Source organism: Oncorhynchus gorbuscha, linkage group LG01 (genome assembly GCF_021184085.1).
Source record: "Oncorhynchus gorbuscha isolate QuinsamMale2020 ecotype Even-year linkage group LG01, OgorEven_v1.0, whole genome shotgun sequence".
Classification (NCBI taxonomy): domain Eukaryota; kingdom Metazoa; phylum Chordata; class Actinopteri; order Salmoniformes; family Salmonidae; genus Oncorhynchus; species Oncorhynchus gorbuscha.
Window position 1 is genome coordinate 89,876,457 of NC_060173.1, and position 27,261 is coordinate 89,903,717.

A 27,261-nucleotide genomic window follows, 5' to 3' on the forward strand; every position below is an offset into this window, starting at 1 on the left:
CATGATAATCAATGACAAAACATGACACACTGCCCTCACCAAGACATAAGGAATACTTATGTGAGAATGCTGTTCCCTTCAAACTCGTCACCATGCTTAGGACTCTCGGACTGAACACCTCCCTCTGCAACTGGATCCTTGACTTCCTGACGGGCCAACCCCAGGTGGTGAGGGTAGGCAACATCACCTCTGCCACTCTGCCCCTGAACACAAGGGCCCCACAGCGGTATGTTCTTAGTCCCTTCCTGTACTCCATGTTCACCCACAACTGCATGGCCACGCACAACTCCAATGCCATCATCAAGTTTGCTGACGACACAACAGTGGTAGGCCTGATCACCAGCGAAGACGAGACAGACTACAGGGAGGAGGTCAGTCACATAGCAGTGTGGGGCCGGAACATCAACCTCTCCTTCAAAGTCAATAAGACCAAAGAGCTGATCGTGGACTACAGGAAACAAGGGGGTGAGCACGCCCCCATCCACATCGATGAGGCTGCAGTGGAGCAGATCGAGAGCTTCAAGTTCCTCCGTATCCAATTCACTAAGATCTTAAAATGGTCCACACACGTGCACAGTCGTGAAAAAGGGGTGACAGTGCCTCTTCCCCCTCAGGATGTTGAAAAGGTTTGGCATGGGGAACTCAAATCCTCAAAAAGTTCTACAGCTGGACCACTGAGTGTCTTGATTGACTGCATCACTGCTTGGTATAGCAATAGCACCGCCCTTGATCGCATGGCGTTACAGAGGGTGAACAGCTTCTATCCCCATGCCATAAGACTGCTAAATTGATAACTAAATATCTAAGAAAATGGCAACATGAACTATCTGAGTTGATCTTTATATTGTAGTCTCTATGCACACTCACAGGCCCTACACACTATGCACACCAATACTCCAACACACATACAAACACTGATTTGCTCACACACACATAATATGCAGATACATTTATTGAAACACACACAGCAGGTAGCCTAGTACGGACCATTATCCGAAAGGTTGCTAGTTCGAATCCCCGAGCCAAATAGGTGAACTCTTCTCTTATCCCGAAATGCTCCACGGTCGCTGTCAATAATGGCTGATCCCTGGCCTTGAACACACTCTCCGAGGGTGTCTCATTGCGAGTGGGATATGCAACAAAAACACATTTCCATTTCACACCACACACCATTTATTTGTCCATCGACAGACACACACACACACACACACACACACACACACACACACACACACACACACACACACACACACACACACACACACACACACACACACACACACACACACACACACACACACACACACACACGAGGGATAGAGATATAGGACAAGGGAATGGGCACAATTGTGCTTTATTGCTGTACAGGTATTTATAAAACATTGGAAACAAAACTTGAAACAACACATATATAATTCTGATTTTCCACAAACACAATGTATGCAGGTAAAATATACTGTATGTCTGTCAAAAAGAAGGGGAAGAAAACAACAACTATGAAAACAAGGCTGTGATATGCCTATGTGCTAAAATATGTATCATTGGAATACTGTACATGGACTGAGAACAGTAAAATGCCCCTTCTGCACTGGCTTTAGCACCAGACATCTGGTCTAGGAACCTTATGACAAAGAGAGGGAGACCTGACTATGAATGAAAAATGGCAGTACCTAGTTCTTTAGATCAGTTGAAGTCAGAAAACACATTGGGGATCGGGGTTGGGGAACATATGTGTGTAGCTTTTACTGTATTTTAAGGTTTCCTTTGGAAGGGGAAACATGGTAGGGTGACAAGCGCATAGCAGACATGGCAGTCTTAAATGACAGTGTGAAATGGCAGTGTGACATGGCAGTGTGAGACAGTGCAGTGATTCACAGTGTAAAGGGTAAAAGGATATTCAAATATCAAGGAAATGATGAGTGGTCAGATCATGCAGAGAGACAAAGAACTAACATCCTGTCTGAAATGCCTTAAAAAAGTATGCATACCTCTTCATCCTCATCATGTTTTCACTGCTTCACTAAATCATTCATAGTAGTATGGGATAAATAGACACAATAGAAAACAGGACGAACCTTAACCCTGTTTAGTGGTGGACCTCAGCACATCGGAGTAGGAGTGGTACACCTACCTATATGAAGTGATTTATTTTGTGTGTAGGATACTGGTATTGACTGGTACTGTCTCAATGAAAGTAGTGTATACTGTGTGCACTGTGGCAGCTCTGTCCAATAGTCATATGTATGTACATGATGTAGAACTACAATATGACCAACTGTATTGTTCTATCCAGACGTGTTGTTTCACCTCCGTTCCAATCCTAAAGCATCGTCCAATCACATATAGACATGGTATCTTAACACTATCACTTTGAAATACTGTATTCCATTGTCGTTAGCATAGCTTGGGTGTTCAGAAGTTCTGGTTAAGTGGCTCACTCCTAGTCAATGTTTGATGTGATCTTTGCCCAATTTCTGTAGAAAATGTAGTGTTTCTTATCACATACACACACTCGGCTCAATCAACAACCAAGGACGCGCTAGTGATGGCGCTGCTAATTCCTAATACAGGATTAATCAGACTGTTGAAGGGTGATCAGTGTAAATGAGAAATCAATCAGAGCTATTGATACTTCCTGGCTTTTACAGTCAAACCAATCTTCTAAGAACCAACGGCTTGCAGAGGCACACCCATCCAATTTACCATGGTCAGATTACCCTCCCCAATCATAACCGTAACCATTAGGGGGATGTTAAAATATCTGATCCTATATCAGTGTTTAGGGGCAACTTCTAGCTACTCCTTTACGATGTGGAAACCTCACAACATCAATATTGTGCAATTAATCATCCAAACAACCATCAGACAAATGATGGAAACCTCAGTCTTTCGCCACTGTAATATTGTCTTACAATGGTATCGCAGGGAAACAAACAAACTAAATAAATACAGTATAAAGAAGTTTCATAGAAGTAGACAATCATTCCGCAAAAAAGGTGTTCACCTTATAAAATAAACCTCTTCTCTTTGCCTCAGTCATTGCATTAAACCCAAGACAATCATATAATTCTCCATCTGCCATATAGACAATTCTCCAAATCCCTTTCCATCTTCCCATTTCTGTGCTATTCTGATATAGTAAATTAAAACATTTGACAATTAAACATAGGCCATTATTTACAGGGAGGTTACCCTGGCAATGCCCTCTGACCCCTACATTATCTTGGAGGGGGTGTTGGGATATTGCAGGGTTTGGGAGGGAAATAAAGAGAATGATTGAGGAGGATGGGGTAGCTTTACATGAGAACTCTGTTGTGCTCCAGTTGCATCCTTGAAATGTACAGAAAAGTGTACAGGCTCCTAACATTGATTTACACAAGATAGAACATATCAAATGGGACGCTAATATGAAGAAAGTACCATTGTGTTTTAGAGCTTATTTCTCTGAGATGTTTGTAGAATAAGTCTAGATAAGTAGTTAATTGAAGGACTGCGACAGATAGTTGTGCATTGGTCATCTACGCTGTTCTTTATTCAGTCTGTTTGTGTGCTCTACACAAACACATCAGTAAAATACATCAGCCATAGCTGAGGTTGACTGGCCTAGAGTCCCGTTGTATGCCACTAAGCCCAGTAAAAACCTTACAGGACATTGATACAATCTGATCACAGGTGATCTAGCTACATGAACTAGCTACTATGGCCATCGTTGTAAAATACAGCTCTGCTATTGTCTTGCCTAGTCAGTAATATCTGCCAGTGTTTGTTTTTTTTACTATTGTGGATGTTCTGTTCGCGCTAAAGCGGAAGGCTGTTGGCTAGCTGGGAATGAAACAAGTGCACCATGGGATATCGCTGAGGTTTTCCTGACCCCTGAACTCTGAGCTATTGTTGCCAGGGTTACAGAAGCACCTAAAGCACCTTGTAGCGTGAGGCTAAAGCGGTAGCTGATACCTGAAGGAGTCCAGAAGACTAGAGACAGGAGTTTTCCCTGGTCAGATCACATGGTCAGGAAAACCTCCTGGTCCTAGAGATGATAACTGGTATGTAAGCCAGAGCAGTGAGGTTTAACACAGGAGATGTTTAAAGGCCTTGGCTCGCTTGTAAACTTCAGACATGTCTGGAGGGAAGGGTACACACATGTTCTGTTGTGCCCATAGGCACAGATCTAGGATCAACTTACCTTCCCCATGAGCATCAGAGGGTAAAGGCAAAAACAGACCCTAGATCAGCGTCTAGGCCGGGGCAGCTTCATCCTAGTGCGCATCACATACCTGACACATATAACATCACACAGAGTGACATCAGCACCATGTTTTGGGGTTTGGGGTTTGGGCTGGGAGATGTTGCGAAAGCAGTAACTGCATGGTAGGCTTTGATAGAGAGAGAACGTGCACCATATTTACTACAGACAGAAAACACATAGGCAAACCTCATTCCACATCGCAACTATTGTATGTACAGTCCTCTCCTCTGTTAGCCTACATTCAGCTTGTTAGAGAGAGAGAGAGAGAGAGAGAGAGAGAGAGAGAGAGAGAGAGAGAGAGAGAGAGAGAGAGAGAGAGAGAGAGAGAGAGATAAAATGGATCCTGATTGCTGCTCTATTCCCTTTCTCACTCCTTTATCTGTTAATGCTCTTGTGGGTTGGGCAGTCCTAGCCAATGAAATGCCTCTCTCTCAGACCTGTCCTTTGCCGAATGGGGTGGTAGACATGGGCAGGAGGGCGTGGCAGGAGGCAGACAAGAAAGGCAGTGTGAGACATGGAAAGTGGGCATATCCCAGGTTGGACATCCTCCCACTATGGAGAAGACTTCCTATTAGCCCTGACCAGTGTGGTGGGTGGGGTTTGTGGTGTTCCGTTGACGTCCCGTTGGTGCCTCCAGTCGGCCCGCCCCTCACACAGCGCCCTGCGCCAGCGGAGCAACTCCCCCAAGGTGGCGGCCTCGTCCCCCCCACATCCACGTAGACGCTGGATCACCTGGCGGAAGGAGAGGGGTTCATTAAATTGTGTAAAAATGTACTAATGATCTCCTATCAATCTCCTCCTAGAGAAAGCAATAAACAGACAGCATAGAGTACAATACAGTAAACTACATATAGCCAGGGTGAGTATGAGTAAGATGCGGAGCGGACTGTAATGACCAGCAGTGGGGTAATAGAGGAGGATAGGAAAGACCAATTTTTTTTTTTAAATCTCATATCTCAATGGGTCTTTAAAAGAGCTGGAGGAATACCTCTGATATATCTATCATATTCATATCCTGATCATGATCTGGTTGGCGCAAGCCTCCACATCAGCTGAGGTGAAATAGGTCACACCGCAAGAGTAATCTGGGCCTGATCCATCATTCTGAAAGGAGCCATAATCATTGAGTTGATTCCCTCTCTGTTCACTCTCAGTGGGCCAGTTCCCTTCTAGGCCTGTTAGAATGGAGGCAGAGGAAATAAACCTGTGTTCATCAACTGTGGCCCACTTATATATCAACACTAACAGGGATGAAGGTGTGTGTGTGTGTGTGTGTGTGTGTGTGTGTGTGTGTGTGTGTGTGTGTGTGTGTGTGTGTGTGTGTGTGTGTGTGTGTGTGTGTGTGTGTGTGTGTGTGTGTGTGTGTGTGTGTGTGTGTGTGTGTGTGTGTGTGTGTGTGTGTGTGTGTGTGTTTGTGAGCTGGCAATGGGCTCTGACAGGATGGTGGCATGAAGCAGCAACCCCCCACATACTTGCTTCACCCATAAACCCCCCCCCCCCCCCCCCCACAGCTCCCAGCCTCCCGTCAGTGTCTGTCCAGCACGTCATCAGTCACCAGCCAGTCAATACGCAGGCAGATCAATCAGACAAGAATTCCAATCATCCACGGCCACTTAATGCCAGCGACCGACTAGCGACCAACTGATTGTTGCTAAGGGCAGGAACTGAAACTCCTCATATAGCTTTATCACTGTATAAGGGTTTTCAATGTAGTGGAGAAGTGTCCAAAAATGTTTGGTCTAACCCATTTCCCCTGGTTACAAACCCACTGTTTCACTGACTTGGGTATAGAAGTGAACCTGTTGCGTTACTGCAGTAAACAGAAGCTAAGATACAGACATGCACACAGTCTGTGTTGTGGTTAAGCTATTTCTGCTATGCTGATGATGTTGAGGTGATGGCGATTCCTGTCTGTGTTTTCCATCTCTGTTCTGTTCAGAAGGGGAGCAGAGCGTCACAGCTAAATAAAACCACAGCAGGGACTCATACCGCAACATTTTCCCTGCACTACGCCAAGCACACAGTACAGCACTGACGTACTCTAGGAATCCAGGCCACACACACAAACGCACGCATGCACGCACACAGACACACACACACAAATGCACAGTAATGCGCGCACACATTGACAGACATATCCACACACATATATTGATAGCCTGTACCAGCACAGTGCTCAGTGACCTAATCTATAATTTACACATCCCTGCCAGGCTATTCTTAGCCATGATGCCAGGAACACCGGCTACTGGAACAGCAGACATGCACACTGTGTCCTACTGTCGTGTGCACGTTAGGGCTGGGTGATATGGACAAAATATCATATCACAACAGTTTTGACGGAATATGTCTGTATTTTATGTCTTTGAATAATAAAAGTTCTAAATATGCGTTATGAGTAGTTCATGACACTAGGGTGGCAAACGCATAAATTATAAATGACTTCAATGGGGGTTTCCCCATTTATCGTCCAATCCGACTCCAAACAAAAACGCTTTTATTTTTCATTAATTTCTGCATTTCCTGTACTTTTATTGTAATTTCAACACTGTGCCATGCAGCATGATATGGGCAAAAAATATAGGCCGAGTTAATTGTTAGCTGTTGGGATCATGGACATAAAATGATTATTCTAATTCTAGTTAGAATATAGTGGGCAGCACCTTGAACACATTGTTGTTTGACATCACAACAAATTAATAAACCAGGGAGGAATTAATCGACAGGGTAAAAACTAAAGTGTTAGTAAGTGTTTCCAGGTGACCCTAATTAGATGTTATATGACATGTTTTCTTACTTCATGTAGCTAGTTAGCTAGTTAATTAACATATTGATGTTTCACTTATTCCTCTCTGATTAGATACTGTTGCACAAACATGTTTATCAAGGCCTAGCTAGCTACGTTTGCGCTAAGTACATTTAGAAACTAACTAGCGATCAGCATTAGCGAACTAACACGAACTATTTTAGCAACACCTTGCTAAGAAAATACAAACTATCAGATAGTAGTTTGCAGACAGTAAGCCACACAAACGAATAGTGTATAGAACGCTTGTGGAACGCAGCATGTCACCAACATTGTTACATTCATCTGACCATGGAGAGTGAACGGCAAGAAAGCGCTTGTGACTCAGTGATCAAGCAACTGCTCTCCTTGAGTGAGAGGGGGCAGGGCTTGGTGTGGTTAGCGGCATGCAGCAGCAGGAGGAGAGGGAGAGAGATGACTAGTAGTAGCAAACAGAGTAAACTATAAAAATGGATATTAAACGCACCGAAGTAGCGTATCACAGTTAACAAAGAAACCATTGAAATACCATTATAGAAGTAAAAGTACAAAAAACTCAAACCGGTCTGTTCATCAATACCGATATATAGTAAATTACGGTATACCACCACGCCCTAATGCGCATGCACGTGCGCGCGCACGCACAAGATAGAGATGCATGAGGACACATGAACAGACAAACAAATCCAATGACATTATGCTATTCACAAATACACATTCATTAGTACACAGTGACGGATTGTGATTCTATGACTCCCTCTACTCCTTAATGAGTGACATCAACCACATCTGGTAGTCTGATGTTACAGTAGCCATGGTAAAGATGATGCAATTAATTTCCCCTACAGACAGACAGACAGACAGACAGACAGACAGACAGACAGACAGACAGACAGACAGACAGACAGACAGACAGACAGACAGACAGACAGACAGACAGACAGACAACTCATTCCTCCATTGGTAGAATATTAAGTAATTTAGTTTTTCAAATGAGACAAACGATCAATTGCCACAACTGACAAGCACACATACAAACATGTTAAATTGAACACACACCCATACACTCAGACAGACACACACACATGACTGCAAGTGCACGAACACACACACACTCTCTCATTTTATCTCTATATTTCTCTCTCTTGCTCTCTTAAATGACTCCTCCCCTAGCGAGAGACGGGTATAAAGCAATATGGTAATAGTATGGTAATGATATGGTAATAAAATTATAATCTGGGATGAACAGTGGTCATTCTCAGCTGTCAATCAAAGGTTAGGGGTGGCCAACTCCCACTGGGATAAAACACTGGGGAAGCAGTTTAGAACAGAAAAGCCATTGGGAGAAATCAGAAAGAACAACATAGACCAGTACACATCAACTGATAGGTTTAACATTAAAATAGGTTGAACAGTGTTTTTTTATTTACCTAGCCATTTTATGTGCTTGTATCTCAGGGATTCTTAAAAGTTGGGAAAATCATTGTCCGACAGGGAAACTTTATTTTTATATTTGGAAAAATTCATAATTGTTGCTTAAAATGCATATTTAGGGGAATTTTATTGAATTACATTTATTTAATTGGATTTTTTTGTTGTAATTTAAAAAATATTTTCAATATTATTCATTTCCATGTTGGCTCTGTGCCAGGAAATGCGCTTGTCCAGAGCAAAGGATCACAATTTCAAACTCCCCCCAAAAGTGTTTAAAATTCTAAAAACAGTCAAAGAATAATAATGACTGATAAAGGATCTCATGTAGTTTCGATTTTCTAGATTTTTTCCCCCTAATTTTTTATGTCATAGTTGAAGTGTACCCATGATGAACATTACAGGCGTCTCTCATCTTTTTAAGTGGGAGAACTTGCACAATTGGTGGCTGACTAAATCATTTTTTGCCCTGCTGTACGCTTGGGGTCATCGTCCATTTGGAGGACCCATTGGCGACCAAGCTTTAACTTCCTGACTGATGTCTTTGTCACACCCTGACCATAGTTTGCTTTGTATGCTTCTATGTTTTGTTTGGTCAGGGTGTGATCTGAGTGGGCATTCTATGTTGTGTGTCTAGTTTGTCTGTTTCTGTGTTTGGCCTGATATGGTTCTCGCACCCCACGACATGATGCTGCCACTTCCGTGCTTCACGGTTGGGATGCTGTTCTTCGGCTTGCCATCCTCCCTTTTCCCTCCAAACATAACAATGGTCATTATGACCAAACAGTTCTATTTTTGATTCATCAGACCAGAGGACATTTCTCCAAAAAGTACGCTCATTGTCCCCATGTGCAGTTGCAAACCGTAGTCTGGCTTCTTTATGGCTGTTTTGGAGCAGTGGCTTCTTCCTTGCTGAGCGTCCTTTAAGGTTATGTCAATATAGGACTCATTTAACTGTGGATATAGATACTTTTGTATGTGTTTCCTCCAGCATCTTCACAGGGTCCTTTGCTGTTGTTCTGGGATTGATTTGCACTTTTCGCACCAAAGCACGTTAATCTTTAGGAGACAGAACACGTCTCCTTCCTGAGCTGATTGACAGCTGCGTGGTCCCATGCGGTTTATAGTTGTGTACTATTGTTTGAACAGATGAACATGGTACCTTCAGGCGTTTGGAAATGACTCCCAAGTATGGACCAGACATGTGGAGGTCTACAATTTTTCTGAGGTCTTGGCTGACTTATTTTGATTTTACCATGATGTCAAGCAAAGAGGCACCGAGTTTGAAGGTAGGCTTTGAAATACATCCACAGGTACACCTCCAATTGAATCAAATAATATCAATTGGCCTATCAAAAGCTTCTAAAGCCATGACATCATTTTCTTTAATTTTCCAAGCTGTTTAAAGGCACAATTAACGTAATGTAATCTTCTGACCCACTGGAATATTGATACAGTGACTTAAAAGTGAAATAATCTGTCTGTAAACAATTGTTGGAAAAATTACTTGTGTCATGCACGAAGTAGATGTCCTAACAGACTTGCCAAAACTATAGTTTGTTAAGAAATGGTTGAAAACTAGGTTTAATGACTCCAACCTAAGTGTAAAACTTCCTACTTCAACTGTATACTATACTGCTATGTTCAAAGCATTACACGACAGAGACAAAATAACATAAATACAGCTATGCGCAAAATGTGTCTGGATTCAAATCTATAGTCCACAGGTGGGACATGTACCCACCCACACCATTGGGAGATGGGGAGGACCATCCTCCTCAGCGATTTTTTTTTTTGTTTTGTTTGAAACATTGAAAAAGTTAGCCTTTTTAGATAAAACATTACTAAATATTTTCACGTCTACCAAATAATTGATTAAAACACACTGTTTTGCAATGAAGGTCTCCAGTAGCCTCAACAGCACTCTGTAGGGTAGCAACGTAGTGTAGCCGGAGGACAGCTATCTTCCCTCCCCCTCTTGGTACATTGACTTCAATACAAAACATTGGAGGCTCTTGGTTCTCAGCCCGTTTCATAGTTGTTATTATTATTTTTTAAATTCCCCAATTTCATGATTGCCAATTGGCAATCACAGTCTTGTCCCATCACTGCAACTCCCGTGCGGACTCGGGAGAGGCAAAGGTCGAGAGCCATGCGTCCTACGAAACACGACCCGCCAAGCCGCACTGCTTCTTAACACACTGCTCGATTAACCCGGAAAGGAGCCGCACCAATGAGTCGGAGGAAACACAGTACAGTTGACGACCGAAGTCAGCGTGCATGCGCCCAGCTCACACAAGGAGTCGCAAGAGCATGACAAGGAAATCCCAGCCGGCCAAACCCTCCCCTAACCCGGAGGACACTGAGCCAATTGTGCGCCGCCTCATGGGTCTCCCGGTCGCGGTCGGCTGGCGCAACTCAAGAGTCCGTTCTATAGACTTACATAGTAATTATGACAACATCTGGAGGATGTCCTCCAACCAATCAGAGCTCTTGTAGCAGGAATTGAAACCCAATCAAAGGATCAGAGAATAAATCTAGTACTAAAAGCATAAACTACAGCTAGCTAGCACTGCAGTGCATAAAATGTGGTGAGTTGTAGACTCAAAGAGAGAGAAAGAAAATAGTTATTTTCAACAAATTAATTTCTTCAAAAATTAAGGAGAAGCAAGAGTGAGAGATGTCATCTTTTTTCACTTTCAGTTTCACTTACTTAGCTAGCAAATGCAGCTAGCTAGTCTAGCTACACAAACACTCGGCTCAAACAGAGGGATGCTATGTTAGCTTACTGGCGACGACTATCCAACACAGCACTGGAACTCTTCCAAGTCAAGGTAAAGCTTTTGGTTTTATTAATTTATTGCTTACTGACTAACGTTACTTCAGGATTGTATCGGGTTTACTAACGCATTAGTTCTATTAGCTATGTTGACTAGGATTTTACTTTAGCTACTGTAATATGTGGACAACTATGTAGGCTGTGTGTAGCAGTTATGACATGGTTTGGCTTGGAAAGGTTTTTTCGCCTGGTCACATACAGCTGATGTGTTGTCCACAAACAAAGGGATAAGGTAAGAGGAAGAGAGTGCATAGAGGAGAGAAGGAATACAACGTTGCTGCTTATGAAAGTGAACTGTGTTTATGCTTGATTCATTCCACTGATTCTGGAGCAAAACAATTCTTAAACGGAAGCAAATGAAACGGGAATAAAAACACCGGAATTTGTCCAATAGAAACTCTTGTTTGCAACTGTTGGACTAATGATTACACCCTAGATGAGCTAGATGCAGGCAAGAGTGTGCAAGGCGGTATTGAATGTGTCACAGTCTGTCCATGTGTCACTGTCTTATCTCAACATTTTCTCTTGACCTGTGTGCACCTCCATTGTAAACTTTCCTTCATCCGCTAGGCTGTAGCAAACTCAGATGGGTATGAGGGAAATTTGAGTACCATGTAGTAGCCTAAACCTATCGATGTTACATTGAACTGGGTGAATGGAATATGAATTAAAGTCATCCAAAAAAAAAAATAGAAATAAGGCCATGCTCATGAAAAAAACAATTGTCCTCCCTCATTATAAATGGCACTGACCGCCACTGACCCACACACAGACTGTGTCCCAGAGTAATACTCCTAATAAAGGAAAAGATTAAGACCTTGCTGATATTCTCTCTAAATAACACACACATATACACAAGAGAGAAAGCACGAGAAAGAAGGAGTGACCGCTAATGACCTAGATATGTGGCCTCCCTGCTCCACACGCATGGCTTAGGGAAAAAGAGAGATTTCAGGGAACCCAGCAGGACAAAATCACACGCACGCTTCAATTCTGAGAAGGCTCTGTGTGCGGCAGGTCAACAACACCAGACCTGCATATACACACGAACATACACAGACAAACGACACAAACACGTATGTCACATTGTGCACACACACTCTCATGTAAGACTGGGATTATCCTGAGTGGATTGGATGTGGGGAGACAAGCTCTCATGCCTTTCCGCCCAGCCCCGTCCTCTACATACTTCTTTCAATCACTCTCTATCCCTCTCTCTATTCTTCCTACCCTCGTTTCTGTTCCTTTCCATGCCTTAGGAGAAGAACCAGAGTACCCTTTGGGTTCCCCCTAATCCCTCTCTCGCCTCCCTCTGGCATTGTGGCACAATTGGGTCCTTCAGCAGTCACTCTACTGAACTGACCAATGGGAGAAAACAAACAAACAATAATGTGTTTCCTCATGAGATCAGTGCAGAGCACCACTGTCTACATGCACTAAAGCCCACCCATTCATTGCCAATTAAAAGCTATCCATCCCCCTCTTCCCTCTCTTCCCCATTCAGCCCTCCTTCTCTTTCCCCGCTCTTCTGATCTACTAATCCCACATAAACACAGTTTGGAATGTGGCTAATAGAATGGGATTGTGGGTCGCGGAGTCTTTCGCACCTCTTCAATGCACTCATCATAATGGAACTGGGACCGGGTTCCAACCATCGAGAGAGGCAGGCCTGATTAGATAGGGGGCGGAGGATGAAGTCATTTCAGTCCCTATTGAGTTTTCAACACCAGTTAACTTATCATAAGAATAATGAGTTCCCAAGGTTTAAAATGAAGGGCTTTTTCAGGGCAATGCTGAATGCATCTTTTGTTGTGTTGTTACAAAGACAGCAGGTGCCCTGAGGGATATTCATGGAGGATATAGGAGTTACTTTAATCTATAACTATGGGACTGTGGTGTACCATTCTCTGTTACATTTTAATGTCGAATGGAAATTCACTATGGATGTTTCATGATTGCTGGAACAATGCTAGGCTGTCTTTTGAGATATACAGTATAACTAAATTCTCAATCACAGTGCATTTTTCCATAGTCGCCCTACATCCATCTTGGCGCTCATTTGCGTGAATTGCAGCAAACGTTTACATTTTTGCTTGACTGACCCAGAAATCAAAGGTCATCAAAGAGACGCAGATATAGGTCAAGGTCCTCCATATCACCTCCATCACATGGAAGCAATGTAGCAATCACAAGCAATGTCCTTCATTAAATAATCTATGCCGATCCTTTCAACTATTGTTTTTCAATCCTAGTCAAAGAAAATGAATGAATTGATGAATGCCACTGTGAAGGAAAAGGGGACGGGCCCCATGAATTCAGTATAAACATAAACAAGCCAGTAGATGAGCAGAGAAAAAAACAGTGTAAAAAAACTGCAGCTCTCTTTTGTTTGAGAAGATAACAGATGTGGACATGAATATACACCCACTTTTAGCACACTGTTGTGAATGATTGTATGTGTGTTTGTCTGTGCGTGTGTGTGTTTGTCTCTGTGTGTGTGCGTGTGTATGTGCGTGTGTATGTGCGTGTGTGCGCGCGTCTGCGTGGGCATGCACGTGCGTGTGTGCGTGTGTGTGTGTGTGTGTGTGTGTGTGTGTGTGTGTGTGTGTGTGTGTGTGTGTGTGTGTGTGTGTGTGTGTGTGTGTGTGTGTGTGTGTGTGTGTGTGTGTGTGTGTGTGTGTGTGTGTGTGTGTGTGTGTGTGTGTGTGTGTGTGTGTGTGTGTGTGTGTGGTCCAAGGACAACCTCCAAGAGCATCCCTCACCCAAGGACGTCTGACAGAGAAGCTGAGAACCAAGGTCTGCACCCAAACATATGATTAACGTTCCCCAAACACGGCCATCTTTGAGTGGGGCCTGTCCAGGCTGTGATTATGTGGAGGTAGCTCCCTAAGCTACTTATATTGAGGTTAGCCCGGGGTCACTCCACTGAGCCGTACGACAGGTTGGTTTACACCCCAACTCTCATTGAGCTGCTCCATAGGAGAGAACCACTCACTGACAAACTACCTCATCTAAACTCTACTGAACGCTAGCCATTTCCCTCCACCACCTAACAATCTAACCCCACCTCACCAACTAGGAGTATGTATACCATTAACTCTCTCACTGTCCTTTCCTGACTTACCCGATACACTTTATCCACTACGGGCCACTTCTCTGCACACTTCTGTACTGCAAACTGTGTGACTCTAGCTCCTCTTTCCACCTGACTCTACACACTTCCTTCTCTAATTCATTGCCTAAAACAGGCAATAACTTACCCCCTTCCCCATAGACATTTCATGGAATGAACAACACCGATATTGCTTTAGCTTACCCTCCTATTGGCTTGGTGGAGTTTTCGGCATATTGCGTATACCTGTCCAATCCATTCAGATGAACAACCTGTAGTAGGTGACTGAGGGTTAGGGGTTTAACTAGGGATCACTCCCCCCCCACCCCTTAGCTGAATGTCAAACCAGAGAGTGGAGCACAGAGTCAAACCCAGAGCTGCAGTTTCCTTTCTGAGCGATGAGCGGAAGAGAGTAGGATGAAGCTGCCTCTTATACACGCGGATCCAAGATCAGTTTTCCCCTCCGAATGGTTAAGTTTAGGATTACAGGGATGACAATCTGATCCTAGATCTGTGGTTAGGGGTAACTTCTCCTAGGAGCAGGGTGTCAGGTTACAGGAAGTGGATTGAACAAGAAGAGGAAGTGTGGAAGGGAGGGAGAGCATCGAGCTAGAGTATGATACGGTCAACCACACTCACCCCGTCCCTAATGTGAGGGGTGCTCCCGCGCCCGCTCTGCCTTAGAGTGCAGCCCCCGCACCGAAGGGCGAGAAGTTGAGATGACCCCTCTGGAAGAAGATAAAGAGAGAAAGACAGCCACATCCTTTAGTGAGTGTGAGAGAGAGAGAGAGAGAGAGAGAGAGAGAGAGAGAGAGAGAGAGAGAGAGAGAGAGAGAGAGAGAGAGAGAGAGAGAGAGAGAGAGAGACAGAGAGAGAGAGAGAGAGAGAGAGAGAGAGAGAGAGAGAGAGAAGAATTCCCCAATACACTACTGTTGGGGACATACAGTAAGATCAATAAGCACTGCATGGCACCTGACATACCCTGAATCCATACCGTGTTCTTTGACTATCACATGCTGGTGTCATGGAATGCTTCAGTGGATTCGTACCATGGCATATTCCAGTCATAAAAAGGGAATGCATATTCCACATGATACCATGTAAGGGAGACATTAAAAGTTCAGAGAAGGAAAGAACACATGTTTAGAGACACCAGAGAGTAACTTAAAGAGTGAAAGAGAGTACTTCCAGAATGAACCTGTGTAGAGAGTGCTACTCTGTCAGGAGCTGTTCTTAGCCAGAGTAAGAATAACTAGGCCTGTCCTTAAAGGGGCAATCTGCAGTTGCTACATCCATTTTTGGACTGAATGATATGTACCCATTGATTCTTGAAGAATATAACTTGTAAATAAATGTCTCATGAGCTTAGGTCAACTGTCATACCCCATCAGAACCCAAAATATAAGCTTGTTTTACTCCAATGTTTATAAACAAATGAAATGTAAACAAACATGGTTAAAAGTATAATTTTGATATCATGGATGGTCAGTCCTTGGATCCATAGCTCTGTCCATGAATTATAGAGTTGCATTTCTCCAGCCCATCCCTCAGCTTTTACCAAAACATGGGTGGGGAGATTTTTCCTTGTTATTGTTTGACCAGCCGTTTTAACAGAATGTGCTGGAACATCAATCTTTAACACTACACATTAAGTGTAGTGAGGTGCGTACTGGCGGCAGAGAAGTCAGGCGCAGGAGAGCAAAAAGTGATTTACAACGGTGTCATTTAATAAACAACCACCGTCAACAGAGTAACACATGAAACGGGTCAAACAAAACCCGGAAAATACCAGCATACCGTGCATAAGCACTACAAGAAACAATGACCGACAAGGACATGGGGGGAACAAAGGGTTAAATACACAACATGTAATTGATGGAATTGGAACCAGGTGTGATGGAAGACAAGACAAAACCAATGGAAAATGAAAAGTGGATCAGCGATGGCTAGAAGGTCGGTGTGCCTCTTCGGCATTCACGGGAATCTCATGGGAACACTGTCCCCTGAGCCGGTCGGACCGCCGTTAGGAATGTTCTTGTTCGCTTCCTACTGTAGCTACACGCTCCTCATCTTAACTCACAGTTGAATGAGATCCAATCAATAACGCTGAAGAATGATTTTCCCTGGGTTTTAACAATGTGGATTATGGGGAGCGGTTACATCCTGGAGTCTCCTGTTGAGGACAGGTTGAGGACAAGTTGAGACAGATAATGTCAGGGTAAACCAGAGGAAATATTGGTCGGTTTTAACCCATGTCCATTATATTAAATTGAAATCTTGTCATGATGAGACCTGCTCTACAACAGCCTATGGATTAGGGTTATGTGGAGCCAGGAGTTTTTGACCAGGAAACTTGACCAGGAAAATCTCTGGGCCCTGGTCAGGTTTACATTGTCAGGAAAAACACATGTATCCTCTACTAGTATGTGGTGGTGGTGGTTGTGTGTGTGTTAAGATAACTGGTTTGAGATAGTTGTGGTGGTAGAGAAGAGAGTTAGTTCAGGATCTGGTGTCAGGGTGTAGGGTTGTGTCTCTTTTGCTGCCGAGGTGTTATTGGTGTTGCAAACGTCTCTCGCAGTAGGATTGATTCTGTCCCAGTGAATATTTCATGCCCTACTTTAATTATTAAGGCTCACAGCGCAAGTGTGCGTGGGTGTTTGTGTGTTTATCAACTGACATGAACTCTGTGTGTGTCAAGGAGCTTCATGGTTTCAACTTGGTCATTTGACCTTGATCGGCCTTATATGACGCAGTCATGGGACTGTGTGATGGGGGGGAGGATGAAATCCAGTCCTGTAACCATAGACCACAAACATTGACTGTCTTGGGAACTAGGGGAAGATCACGTCACAAGTGAAAAGTAAAGTTCAATACTGCTACTGTTAGTCTTAATGAAAACACCCAAAACAGACGAGCGGGCCTGACACACATCCTCCTTGTATGTGTGTGTGTGTGTGTGTCTGTGGCAGGCAGGTCAGTTTCACTCTCCACAATGAAAGGGCAGTGCTGTAATGCCAGCATATTCATAGAGATTCAACTCTAAAAACACGATTTAGAGAGGTTAGGCAACCTGGTCTAAATAATGTAACACAACTGAGGGCCAGGGCTACTGGAACCACCAACACAGTCTCACCGACAGAGTGTCCGTGCCTGTATGTGTGTGTGTGTATTTACCTGAGTGTGATGGCTGTCCATATGCCTGTGCAGAGACGATGAGCTGGAAGAGTTTGACTTTGTGTGACCCTCATCCTCCATTGACCCTGAACAGAAAACAAGTAACATACACACAAACAAACAAACGAAAAGCACACACACACACACACACACACACACACACACACACACACACACACACACACACACACACACACACACACACACACACACACACACACACACACACACACACACACACACACACACGGGAAAATATCAGCCAGTGGAGCCACTATGAAAGACAGAAGTGGAGAGATGGATAAACAGAGTACCCGAGGAAGGGAAAGCCTTGCAGTGGAGGGGAAAGTTCTCTGTCACTCTAGACTTGCATTGTAATACTGAATATTTTAAATGTCATATTATGTATATGTGATTTTGGGGCAGCAGGGTAGCCTAGTGGTTAGAGGGTTGGACTGGTAACCGGAAGGTTGCAAGTTCAAACCCCCGAGCTGACATGGTACAAATCTGTCGCTCTGCCCTTGAACAGGCAGTTAACCCACTGTTCCTAGGCCGTCATTGAAAATAAGAATTTGTTCTTAACTGACTTGCCTAGTTAAATAAAGGTAAAATAAAAATAGGCAGAATTCTGCATGCAATGTCCCATTCTGTGAATTCTTGGTTGTGAGCGGACCCCAGAACTCACAACCATAAAGGTCTCTTTCTCTTAAGGTTAAACACAGTGATCATATGACCCTCAATTGTCTCTTATAAACAACCACCCTCCCCTTCATTACAGACTCCAGGTGGGCTGGTGGCTTCATCACACTCAGAACTCCAGAGTTAGTGTCTAGAATGGCCTAGTGTTTTTAACAGATTCCTCTCCTCATCACTTCTTCCTGGTTATCACCTGTCTGAGAGGCCTGATATGGCCATATGTGATAGAAGCAATATGCAATAATGTAAGATATATGTGATTTAGTACGCTACTACACATCCTGAAAAAGACTGTTGGTCATGTCCCAATAGTCTTAAAGTGTCCCCTTTATGTCCCTATGGGATCACTGATGTGACCTTGCTGGCTAATGTAGGTGACAGAAGTCATATTGGTATCAGCCCTCAGTGATCATGACGGAGAGAGGAGAAGAGACGAGGAGGAACCAAAGGAATCATTGGGATCGTTTCCTCTCTTCTCTTCTCCTCCTACCTCATTACCCCCTATCGTTCACCGCTTCACCTGACCCCAACATTGGCTCTTACCGTTGGATAGCCGGTTGCCGTTCTCAATGGGAGTGGGGCTTGGGGAGGGGGGTGTGTGGTTGTTGGCGTTCCTGTCCTGTAGCTGCGGGGACGAGGAGGTGGGGGTGGAGCCTGGGTGCTCCTCTCTACCTGGCAGGTTGATGTTGGAGTTGAACCCTGGGAGGATGCACACACACACACACACACACACACACACACACACACACACACACACACACACACACACACACACACACACACACACACACACACACACACACACACACACACACACACACACACACACACACACACACACACACACACACACACACATTACAATGTTACTGCCATAGGTTTGTTTCCATACATTGAATTGAATGTCTAATACTAGTCTTGTCTAAAATACCCCCAATAGCCCATGCCCCTTCTGCTTCCAAGAATCCTGGGACGATAATCCTGAATCACCTGCCCCCTTACCAGGCCCACCAGCTCAGAGAACCCTCTCAGACAGAATGTGTGTGTGTGTTGTGTGTCTGTATGTGTTGCGTGATGGGAATACTGCCGTCCCATATCAGGAATGCCTGACTCCTGGTCACAAGAGGACTAAATATAACCATCAGAATTCTCCCACTCAACAGGAGCCACTGAGTGAGTGAGTGAGTGAGTGAGTGAGTGAGTGAGTGAGTGAGTGAGTGAGTGAGTGAGTGAGTGAGTGAGTGAGTGAGTGAGTGAGAGAGAGAGAGAGAGAGAGAGAGAGTGATATGAACAGGGTTTTTTATGTGTGTGAGTGAGTGAAAATGTAAATTAAGGAGTGGTATGTGTTTGTATAATTGTGTGTGAGTGTGTACATAAATCAAAGGGAATGCTTGTCCTGTGACAGAAGATTTTTTGGGGAATGCCCTGTTGCCACCTGCCCTTTCCCCATGGCATTCCTGCAGCATTCCCGTATCCCACAGGAGGAGCAGGCTGCTCGTCACAGGCATGGCTGGGATACTTCCCCTAATCCGCGGGCCACTCCGGAGCATCGGGTGTCATGGATAACTGTTTAGCGCCGGGGAGGGAACGGAAGCAGGCTGTCCCGTTAAGCCCAGCAGCATCTCCCGTTCTCAGATCCCCCCCCGCCATCACCCCTCAAAATAACACAGAGGTCAAGACCCTGACTACCAGCCTCCTCTGGCATGCAGACTCTTTCCATGACGCCAGGGGTTTCACTGGACAGATGAAGGGTTTAGGGCCCTTATGTAGACCACAACCGGAAGTAATCACGTGACCACAGAGAAATAATAACTATAACAGGCATCCCCATTCAGATCAATGTATGTGTATGAGACCGTGTGTGAGGGAACAGATAGAGAGGTCTGTCCACCTCCCCTCTCCCCTCTCCCTCCCCTACGGCGGAGGCAGTGTCCAGGCGTGATCAGGGTCGGCCCAATGCTGCCTCATAAATCTGAGTGATGGAGCATCTTTAATGAAAAACAAAGGTTAACGCCAGGACACCAGAGAGGATAGAGGGACAGGGAGAGCTTCTCACTGTTAAATAACTGTTGGGATACACTCTAAGTTATGTAGCTGCCTTTTAAGCTCAGGAGAAGTGTGAGAAGCAATGGAAAGATCTTGAGGGTGTGTGTGTGTGTGATACATTGTGACTCACCTCCCTCCCTCATCTTGCGTCCTGTAGTGGTCTTCTTGAGCAGGCTGCGTCCAGAGCTAAACAGGGTGTTGAGCTCATCCAGGGCTGGCTGAGGGCTAGTCAGGGGTCTCCCGTTGGCTGGGTTGAACAGCAGAGGCGAGGAGGAGCAGGAGTGGGAACGGCGTGGCTCTGGACGGGTGGACTTGGCCGGAGAGTAGGGAGGGGGCTTCTCTCCTCCAGCCCTATGAGAGGAGGAGTAAGAGGAGGAGGAGGGTTTGGGAGAGTCCGAGCTGCCACCTCCTGTGACGGAAGCAGCCCGGGTAAGGGAGAGGATGCTGGACTCTGGGGGAAAGGAAAGTGGGAGGGGGCGGTAGGGAGGAGGCAGGGCATTGGGGGAGGAGGAGGAGGGGTGAGAGGAGGAGTGGGCTTGTCTGGGAGGAGGACGGAGAGAGAAGGGGAGGAGTCAGCACGCTGGCGGGAGTACTGGGGGAGAGGGGGCTGTCTGGGCCGGCGTAGTTCAGGTTGGTTTCAAACACAGGCAGCTTCTTCACCTCCAAAGGAGTGAGGGGCGACTCATCAGACGCAGGGGAGCAGGTGACGGGGGAGGGGGGGAACACCAGGAGAGGGGGGCGGTGTGGGAGCAGGTTGGGGAAGGGTGCAGGGATATTGCTGGCCCCTCCGGTGGCGGATGTTTGGGCCTCCATAGTGGTGGCTAGACCCCCCAGCCCTGCCCTCTTTCCCTCCCCACTCTGAGAGGGAGACAAACCCAACCCTAACATCAACCCTAACACCTCCAACTTCCCAGCGGCTGTCGCCATGGCAACCGTGCTTCCGACCGGAAGTCCCACCTCCTCGGGCAGGAAGTACTTCATCTCCTCGTAGACGGCCTCGGCATCTCCCTGCTGGGGGCTGTTGGGGGGGTCCTGGTGGTCGCCTCCCAGACTGTAACTCCTGGCATGAGCCCCCACCATCTCTATGTACACATCCTCCTCATCCTGGTCATGGTGCAGGCTCAGTGTCACCGCCTGTGGGCCATCCACAGACGCTGTGTGCCGCATCACCCCCCCCAGTCCCCCAGCGCGGGACAGCAGGGCCAGTTTGACGTCGGCAGGGCGCAGCTGGAGGAGGTTAATGCCGGCAGCGTTGATCTCTTCGTAGGAGCCCGTGAGCTTGGTGTTTGGGCTCCTCTTGGGCTTGGGAGGAGGCACCTTCCTCATGGTCGTGTAGTCATCACTGTGGGGCCGCGGCTTGGACAGAGCTGGGGAGAGATAAGAGGAGAAGCAGTTCACAACAGTTCCACCACTGAGAGCTGTGTTTTGGGGTTCAAAGAAGCTTAGGTTATAATAGTTGGGGTGTTGTGGTGTATATATGCACTATCAGTAGGAGACAGCAGTGTTTTGGGGTACATAGCGGCTGAGGTAATGATAGTTGAGAAGTATGTCATAATTGTGTGTACCATCCGTAGGTGACAGCTGTGTTTTTGGGGGGCTCCCTGCAGGCGACCCGCAGCCTTCGGGGGTGGGACTCTCTCTCGAGGGTCCCAGGGTCAGTCCGGCACTGACCGCCTCGTACGAAGCACTCAAACGAGTGTTGGGGTCCCGCTTGGGTTTGGGGGGAGGCTGTTTCCGTGGCGATGCGAGCCCTCCTCCCCCATCCTCGTTGTTATAGGCCACCTGCTGCAGGGCTGTTTTGATGGATGGTCCAGGGCTGTGATGTACCAAGTTCTCCATAGCCAGGGGGATGGGCACTGAGCTGGAGCGGAAGTGGCGGATAGTCCGGCTCCCCCCACTAACCGAGCCATCTTGGTTTCTTCTGCTCTTCTCCACAACCCTATAGGAGGGGGGCAGGAAATAATATCCGAATGAACATTTGACAATTTTCAACCCCATTCCTCTCTTTCCCTCTATTGCTCAATTTCTCTCTCCTTCCCCTCACCATGGACCAACACACGTTCTGGTGATGTTTGATCCTGGTTCCAACCAAACATAATAAACTGAATTCTTCTCTAGAGTGACAACCATAATATAATTACTTTTCATCTAATATAAATCCAGATCGGTGGGTCCCCCACGGGACGTTTGAGCTAACGTAGGCTAATGCGATTAGCCTGAGGTTGTAAGTAATAATACAATTTCCCAGGACATAGACATATCTTATATTGGCAGAAAGCTTAAATTCTTGTTAATCTAATTGCATTGTCCAATTTACTGTAGCTATTAGAGTGAAAGAATACCATGCTATTGTTTGAGTAGAGTGCACAGTTATGAACTTGAAGAGTTGATAATAAACCAATTAGGCACATTTGGGAAGTCTTGAAGCAACATTTTGAACAGAAATGCAATGGTTCATTCGATCAGTCTAAAACTTTGCACATACGTTTGAGTACACGTCCTGGTAATCTGTCTGGCCCAGTGGGTTTGTGAATGTTGACCTGTTTAAAGGTTTTGTTCACATCGGCTACCGTTAGCGTAATCACACAGTCAATCAGAACAGCTGGTTCTCTCGTGCATGCTTCAGTGTTGCTTGCCACGAAGCAAGCATAAAATGCATTTAGCTCGTCTGGTAGGCTCACATCACTGGGCAGCTCGTGTCTGGGTTCCCTTTGTAGTCCATAACCGTTTTCAAGCCCTGCCACATCCGACGAGCATCAGAGCTGGTGTAATAGGATTCAATATTAATCTTGTATTGACTCTTTGCTTGTTTGATGTTTCGTCAGAGGGCATAGCGGGATTTCTGATAAGCGTCCTGATTAGTTTCCCTCTCCTTGAAAGCGACAGCTCTAGCCTTTAGATTGATGCGGATGTTGCTTGTAATCCATGGCTTCTGGTTGGGATATGTACGTACACTCACTTTGTGGACTACTTAGTCGATGCACTTATTGATGAAGCCGCTGACTGATGTGTACTCCTTAATGCCATTAGATGAATCCCGGAACATATTCCAGTCTGTGCTAGCAAAACAGTCCTGTAGTGTAGCGTATTCGTCATCTGACCACTTCCTTATTGAGCGAGTTACTGGCAATTCCTTCTTTCGTTTTTGCTTGTAAGCAGGAATCAGGGTGGGGTAGAGCTTTGTATGCATCTCTTTGTGTGGAGTAAAGATGGTCTAGGATTTTTTTTCTCTGGTTGCACATGTGCTGGCAAATTTGGTAAAACTGATTTAAGTCTGCCTGCATTGAAGTCCCCGGCCACTAGGAGCACCGCTTCTGGGTGAGCATTTTCTTCTTTGCTTATGGCCTTATAGAGTTGGTTGAGAGCGGTCTTAGGGCCAGCTTGGTTCTGTGGTGGAAAATAGACAGCTACTCTCTTGGTAGATAGTGTGGTCTACAGCTTATCATAGGGTACTCTACACCTCAGTCGAGCAATACTTTGAGACTTCTTTAATGTTAGACATTGCGCACCAGCTGTTATTGACAAATAAAACACACCCCCACCCCTCGTCTTACCAGAGGTAACCTCTCTGTTCTGCCAGTACATGAAACATCCCGCTAGCTCTATATTGTCCATATCTCTCGGTGAAACATAAGATGTTATAGTTTTTAATGTCCGGTTGGTAAGATATCTTAATCGTAGGTCAACAATTTTATGATTGCACGTTAGCAAGAAGAACGGATGGCAGTGGGAGTTTAATCACTCGCCTATGGATCTTTAGAAGGATGCCTGATCTGTGGCCCCTTTTCCTGTGTCTTTTCTTCACGCAAAAGGTGGGGATCCGGGCCTGTTCCAGTGAAAGCAGGATATCCTTCTCGTCTGACTCGTTAAAGGAAGAAGTTTCTTCCAGTCCATGGTGAGTAATCGCTGTTCTGATGTCCAGGCGTTATTTTCTGTCATAAGAGACGATTGCAGCAACATTATGTACATAATACGTTTTTTTTAAGTTACAAAAAAACAAACATCACAATTGGTTGGGAGAATGTAAAACGTCAGCCACGTTCTTCGGCGCCATCTCATTTTAGAATACATTTTAAAATGACAGCCTCTCTCCTTCCCTAGTGCCTACATTTAAAAAGATAGTCGCAAAATGCTTGGTGGCCGTCTTACATTTCAAACGATGCCAAATATAAGCTGTGAAATGCGCTGCAGCTATAAGACAAGGAGACCAGAGTGTCATCACAGCGACAGCATTGAAACATTACCACATGCTGATGGTTTATCTCATTACCCTAATATCAATCATCATATGCAATTAAAGCCACCAGCCAGCACGGGCTCAATGACACCATTACTCACATCACATGACACACACATTGTGCACACACATTGTGCACACACACACACACACACACACACACACACACACACACACACACACACACACACACACACACACACACACACACACACACACACACACACACACACACACACACACACACACACACACACACACACACACACACACACACACACACACACACACACCTTGTGACCTTGAAATCCTTATAGTGTTTGTGTTGGTTTAGAATTACTTACATTGATGCAACAGCTACAGAATATAGTCTAAATCATTATATAACTAGCTTCAAACCAATGAAGAAACACAAAACCACCATGAGCGACCTCTCCATGAGGGTTGAAAGGGTTGGTCTCTTACCTCTTGGGTGTGTCCTCCTCTTTCCCAACTGGCTCGGGCCTGTCCCCGAGGGGCGGGCTGTTGCCGTGTGACCCGTTGCCATGGCAGCGCTGATGGTCGCTTTCGCGGGCGATGTCGGTGGCGTTCTGGATGACCAGGTGGTCGTAGGTGTGCAGGCCCTGGTCTTCTGCCCCCTGGAGGAACCTCTGGACACTGCAGTCCTCCGTCTGTTGAGATGACAGTCTACGATGCACACGCTGTCTGGCCAGCCAGCCACGGATCACTGACAGAGGATAGGGGGAGAGAGGGGTGAATAATACACGCGCACACACACAAACATGGATGCAAGTTGTGATGTACCTTTCTGGCAGGTAATGATCTTCCTGTGTAGTTGGTGGCAGCGGTCATTGAGCTGGTCAGCCTGCCAGTACCTCAGAAACACCTTACTACTGCTCATCTGAGACACAGACAGACAGACAGACAGGCAGACAGGCAGACAGGCAGACAGACAGACAGACAGAGGATTGGGGTTCAGTCAGATTCAGGATTCATTAAGTTTGTTGTAGTTATACATGTGTCCTGACAGGTGCACAGGCCAAGGGGCCGATACGCTCCAACACACCCAGAGTACTCATTCCTATGGGTGCACCTCAGCCACGCTAAAGGTCCTAAACGACATCATAACTGTGCAGCCATCTTCATCGCCTTGGCCAAGGCTTTCAACTCTGTCAATCACCACATTCTTATTGGCAGGCTCGACAGCCTTGGTTTCTCAAAAGACTGCCTCGCCTGGTTTACCAACTACTTCTCTGATAGAGTTCAGTGTGCCAAATCGGAGGGCCTGTTGTTCGGACCTCTGGCAGTCTCTATGGGGGTGCCACAGGGTTCAATCGTCGGGCCGACTCTCTTCTCTGTATACATAAATGATGTTGCTCTTGCTGCTGGTAATTCTCTGATACACCTCTACGCAGACGACACCATTCTGTATACCTCTGGCCCCTCTTTGGACACTGTGTTAACTAACCTCCATACGAGCTTCAATGCTATACAACTCTCCTTCCGTGGCTTCCAACTGTTCTTAAACGCAAGTAAAACTAAATACATGCTATTCAACCGATCACTGCCCGCACCTGCTCGCCCGTCCAGCATCACTACTCTGGACGGCTCTGACTTATAATACGTGGACAACTACAAATACCTAGGTGTCTGGTTAGACTGTAAACTCTCCTTTCAGACTCACATTAACTATCTCCAATCCAAAATTAAATCTAGACTTGGCTTCCTATATCGCAACAAAGCATCCTTCACTCATGCTGCCAAACATACCTTCTTAAAACTGACCATCCTACCGATCCTCGACTTCAGTGATGTCATCTATAAAATAGCCTCCAACACTCTACTCAACAAACTGGATGCAGTCTATCACAGTGCCATCTGTTGTGTCACCAAAGCCCCATACACTACCCACCATTGCAACCTGTACGCTCTCGTTGGTTGGCCCTCGCTTCATATTCGTCGCCAAACCCACTGGCTACAGGTTATCTACAAGTCTCTGCTAGGCCTTATCTCAGCTCACTGGTCACCATAGCAGCACCCACTCGTAGCATGTGCTCTAGCAGGTATATCTCATTGGTCACCCCCAAAGCCAATACCTCCTTTGGTCATCTTTCCTTCCAGTTCTCTGCTGCCAATTACTGGAACGAACTGCAAAAATCTCTGAAGCTGGAGACTCATATCTCCCTCACTAGCTTTAAGCACCAGCTGTCAGAGCAGCTCACAGATCACTGCACCTGTACATAGCCCATGTGTAAACAGCCCATCTATCTACCTACCTCATCCCCATACTGTATTTATTAATTTATCTTGCTCCTTTGCACCCCAGTATCTCTACTTGCACATTCATCTTCTGCACATCTACCATTCCAGTGTTTAATTGCTATATTGTAATTCCTTCTCCACCATGGCCTATTTATTGCCCTAACTCCATTATCTTACCTCATTTGCACTCACTGTATGTAGACATTTTGTTTTCTTTTGTTCTACTGTATTATTGACTATGTTTGTTTATTCCATGGCTAACTCTGTGTTGTTGTATGTGTCGAATTGCTATGCTTTATCTTGGCCAGGTAGCAGTTGCAAATGTTCTCAAATAGCCTACCTGGTTAAATAAAGGTGAAATAAATAAAATAAATAATTTAAAATACACACTACTTCTCAGAAATGTATGTGTGTGGGCCTGGGTGCGTGTGAC

At 45.5% G+C, this 27,261-nt stretch overlaps 1 protein-coding gene across 1 annotated transcript in view; it reads right to left on the reverse strand.

Moving 5' to 3' along the window:
* Positions 1 to 1,317: 1,317 nt before the first annotated feature.
* The window catches only part of LOC124045622 (unconventional myosin-XVI-like), a 217,297-nt gene continuing 191,353 nt past the window's right edge, over positions 1,318 to 27,261 (reverse strand). The window contains 9 exon segments of the mRNA XM_046365059.1: positions 1,318 to 4,978; positions 17,588 to 17,673; positions 18,827 to 18,982; positions 20,460 to 20,822; positions 20,825 to 20,945; positions 20,948 to 21,696; positions 21,895 to 22,268; positions 25,032 to 25,293; positions 25,371 to 25,467. Of these exon segments, the coding sequence (XP_046221015.1) occupies positions 4,799 to 4,978; positions 17,588 to 17,673; positions 18,827 to 18,982; positions 20,460 to 20,822; positions 20,825 to 20,945; positions 20,948 to 21,696; positions 21,895 to 22,268; positions 25,032 to 25,293; positions 25,371 to 25,467 (2,388 nt within the window). The 3' untranslated portion in view covers positions 1,318 to 4,798.